At 51.0% G+C, this 3842-nt stretch overlaps 1 gene segment (V, D, J or C); it reads right to left on the bottom strand.

The window, feature by feature from the left end:
* Positions 1-606: 606 nt before the first annotated feature.
* Positions 607-3842, bottom strand: LOC115835851. The segment is given in 3 exon segments: positions 607-708; positions 3066-3391; positions 3797-3842. Coding segments are annotated over 3 exon segments (474 nt in total).

Genomic DNA, 3842 nt, shown 5'->3' on the forward strand with positions numbered 1-3842 from the left:
TCCCTTTGAGAGGCTGAGGTGGGTGCATCACCTGAGATCAGGAGTTCAAGACCAGCCTTGCCAACATGGTGAAACCCCGTCTCTACTAAATACACAAAAATTAGCCAGTTATCTCAGCTACTCAGGAGTAGCTAGGCGCCTGTTATCTCAGCTACTCAGGAGACTGAGGCAGGGAGCATTGGTAGAGCCTGGGAGGCTGAGATTTCAGTAAGGCAAGATTCTGCCACTGCACTCCAGCCTGGTGACAGAGCAAAAGTTTGTTTCAAAAACAAAAACAAAAGAATAATAAAAACAACAGCTTCCTCTCGTCCTTAATACCTCACAAACATGTTCAGATCTTCTCACAGTGGTCACTGCTTCAGGACAGACATGCAGAGGAATAGTCCATCCAGGAGGGCCATCTTTACCAGACCATGGTGGACACAATTGAATAAGATGCAGTTTCTTGAAACTCCCCGTAATGACTTCTGTCCAGATTGTTCTTCACAGTGTGGGAGGAGGATGCATTTTGGGTGAGGACATTCCTAAAAACAGCAGTGAATGCACCAGTCAGGCAGCTTTTCTCACTATGTGCCTGCATTTGAAGAGCTAGGAAGAGTTGCACATTCAGGGACCACAGCACACAAGCATCAGGAAGCTGTCACTGTCCTGGATGAGAAACCGCAGAGCAGGTTTCCTTTTGGACTTCCTGGTGAGAAAGGAGAGGAGCTGGGAGAGGGGAAATTCTCAAGGCGGTGCTGCAAGAAGCCCCTTGCACAGGGTGAGGAAGCATCTTCAGAACAAGAGAGAGCCTGAGAGCCCAGGGCAGGTTTGGGTCTCAATTCCCCATGAACTTGGACCACTGTGGAAAGTGCCATGTCTCCTATGTGAGTTGCAGTAATAATCAGACTCATCCTCAGCCTGGAACCCAGAGATGGTCGTGGAGGCTGTGTTTCCAGACTTGGAGCCAGAGAAGCCATCAGGGACCCCTGAGGCCTGAATACTGACACTATAAATCATGGGTCTGTGAACTGTGTCACCCAGTGTTTTGGGGCCAAGAGCAGAAAGGCTCTGTAGCAGGTGCAGGTGGGGGAGTGAGTGTCCTGCTGTTGTGCCATAGAAACTAGCAGACTCTACCATAATAGAGGAACTGGACATAGGAACTGAAACCTTGTGCTTAAGGCAAGGCTTCAGAGGAGAATCCTACTGTAGACCCATGGGATTTAGCAACAAGTTTATGTCATGTGCAGTAGAGAATTATTTCCTTTTGAAAACAACGTCTTCTATATTCGAGGGCTTTGTTACATCCAGAACCACATGAGACACCAGTAACCACACAGTCAGACATGCCATATCTGCTCAGTCATGAGCTCAGGGAGGGCACGAAATATTACACCATGAAATGAATGCGGCACATGTAGGATGGAGCAGGAGCAGGGCTCAAGGGCACTGTCTTCCGCACAAGCAGGTTCGTCTCGCTATTGTTCCAGTGCCTATTCCTGGGTTCACACTTACATGGTCTGGTGGAGATGGGGCTGCTTGCAGCAGGTTACTCGACAGCACCTGTCACCTGAAAGAGTTGTAAGGAGCTCGGTCCCGTAACAGTATGACACGATCCTCCTGTGACCCCCTAGTGTCCAGTCACCACATTAAATATGAAAAGATAAGACAAATAAATTCAGATATATATAAAATATATTTTATTTATTTCAGTAGAGCAAAATACTACCATTTTCACATGTAATCAACATGAAATTTATGAGATAAATTACATCGAATTTCATGTATATTTCTATTGTTATTTTTCTGGAGATGGAAAATTTGGAAACTATGTAGTTGATGGGGATGTGATTGGGTTCTTTGTTGACCAGGGTGTCCTGCAGTGGGTTTTGATGTGATGAGTGATCCGTGGTTTACCTAGTTCACCACATCTACATATCTGGTTGGAGTTGTAGAAAGGAGCAACATTTACAGAGGATGTGGAGGGTGGAGGTGGGCAGCGTCCATCCTGCAGCTCACCCTGCGGGTTATCTGTGGTTCCTGTGTGTGGTGAGGCTGCTCCCCCTGCCCCGGGCTTCCCTGCAGGGAGATCTGACTCCAACTCTCCCTCAACCCAGAGCACCTGGCATGTCAGGCTCCCTTTTCATTCCATAAAAATTCAAGGAAACATCAGACTGGGCATTTCAACATTTACTCTGCAAATTTGGACAGAAACCAGAGTTTCCAGTGCATAGTGGCCTCCTCAGGTCCCTGATGACCCATGATGGGGACAGCTGGCCATCTTAGATGGGGTTCACTGGAAGCCAACTCTGCAGCAGAGATGTCCATGCACAGAAGATTCAGAAGGGAGTGAGGGAGGCAACACGGGGCAGAAGGAGACCCTGACTCGTGATGGAGTTGACATTGAGGCCTGAGGTGTCCACACAGGGAGCTCTGGAGCTGGGAGGCCCTTCATTCAGTGCCATCTTACATTGAGGCAGGGATTTGAGATCTTGGTTCATGAAACCGAACCTCACTGAGAAGGGACATAAACTTGAGGAAGCTTTCTGCAACCAGCAGCACTTCCCAGTGTGGGCACAGCTCTGAGCTCCTGGGCTTCTCAGCAGTGCCAGGTGGGTCATGTTGAAGAGGGGATCTGGGCAGACTTCACAGTGTCCCCTCCTCTGGTTTGCTCTGTTGGGAATCACAGACTGCCACGCAGCCTCAGGCCCAGGACCTCAGCAGAATTGGGCAGTAGTTGGGAGCCTGATCCAGACAGCTGGTCCAAGGACAGGCCCCGTCCCCACCATATGACCATCCAGGGACAGGACAGTGGACAGAGGTTGCCTCTGTCTGTCTTTCCACCCAGGCCTTCATTCTCTAACTCACACAACAGCCCCAAGTCACCAGATGATTCTGGTCTTTCCAGGCCATGTGTATGCCTGATGTATGGTCTGTAGAGACTCCTGGAGGGGGCTGGAGGGAAGGGCAGCCTGAAAGGCTCAGATCCAGGTGAACCGGGCCAGATTCACTCATGGCTTTATCCACAGGCCTCCCAGTGCTGGAGCAAGAGGGTGACCGAGGCTGGGAGGGTGTTTTTGTCTCACTTCCCCATCTGCCTGTGTCACTGTGTCATGTTTACTACTGCTGTCCCACACCTGACAGTAATAGTCGGCCTCATCCCCAGCCTCGACCGCGCTCATCGTCAGGGTGGCGGTGTTCCCTGAGTTGGAGCCAGAGAATCGCTCAGGGATCCCTGAGGGCCGGTTGCTATCCTCATAGATGACCAGCACAGGGGCCTGGCCTGGCTTCTGCTGGTACCAGTACACATATTTATTTCCAATGTCATTTCCCCCACAGGTGATCCTGGCTGTCTGTCCTGGGGCCACTGACACTGGGCGTGGCTGAGTCAGCTCATAGGAGGTCACAGAGCCTGAAAAGATAAAAAGAAAAAAAAAGGTAGACTTTGGCTTGCAGGAGAAAGATCCTTCTTCTAAAATCCCCTGCGCTCCTGGCCTGGACAATCTCCAGAGAGTCTGTGAACCTTCATGGTATCCCCTGCCATCAGCCTCAGTCCCAGTGGCCCGTGGACTTTCCTGTTGCGTGGAGCTTTTGAACTGAAAACCCACTACTTCGTCCTGGCAGGTGCTGCCCTCAGGCTCTCACAAGCCTTTGAGCAGAGTGTGGGGGGACCTCAGCCCCAAAAGCCCCTCACCCCACAGCAGGGTCATGAGCATCCTGCCCACCACAAGAAGGGTCCCCCTGAGCTCAGAGTCAAGGACACACTGGACCCAGAGTCCTGGGGCTGGGCAGGTTGGTGAGACCCTTGGGACAGCACCTGTGCAGTGAGCCAGGAGGCCGAGAAGGAGAGGGGTCCAGGCCAT

The sequence above is a fragment of the Nomascus leucogenys genome, chromosome 7b (genome assembly GCF_006542625.1).
Source record: "Nomascus leucogenys isolate Asia chromosome 7b, Asia_NLE_v1, whole genome shotgun sequence".
Taxonomy (NCBI): Eukaryota; Metazoa; Chordata; class Mammalia; order Primates; family Hylobatidae; genus Nomascus; species Nomascus leucogenys.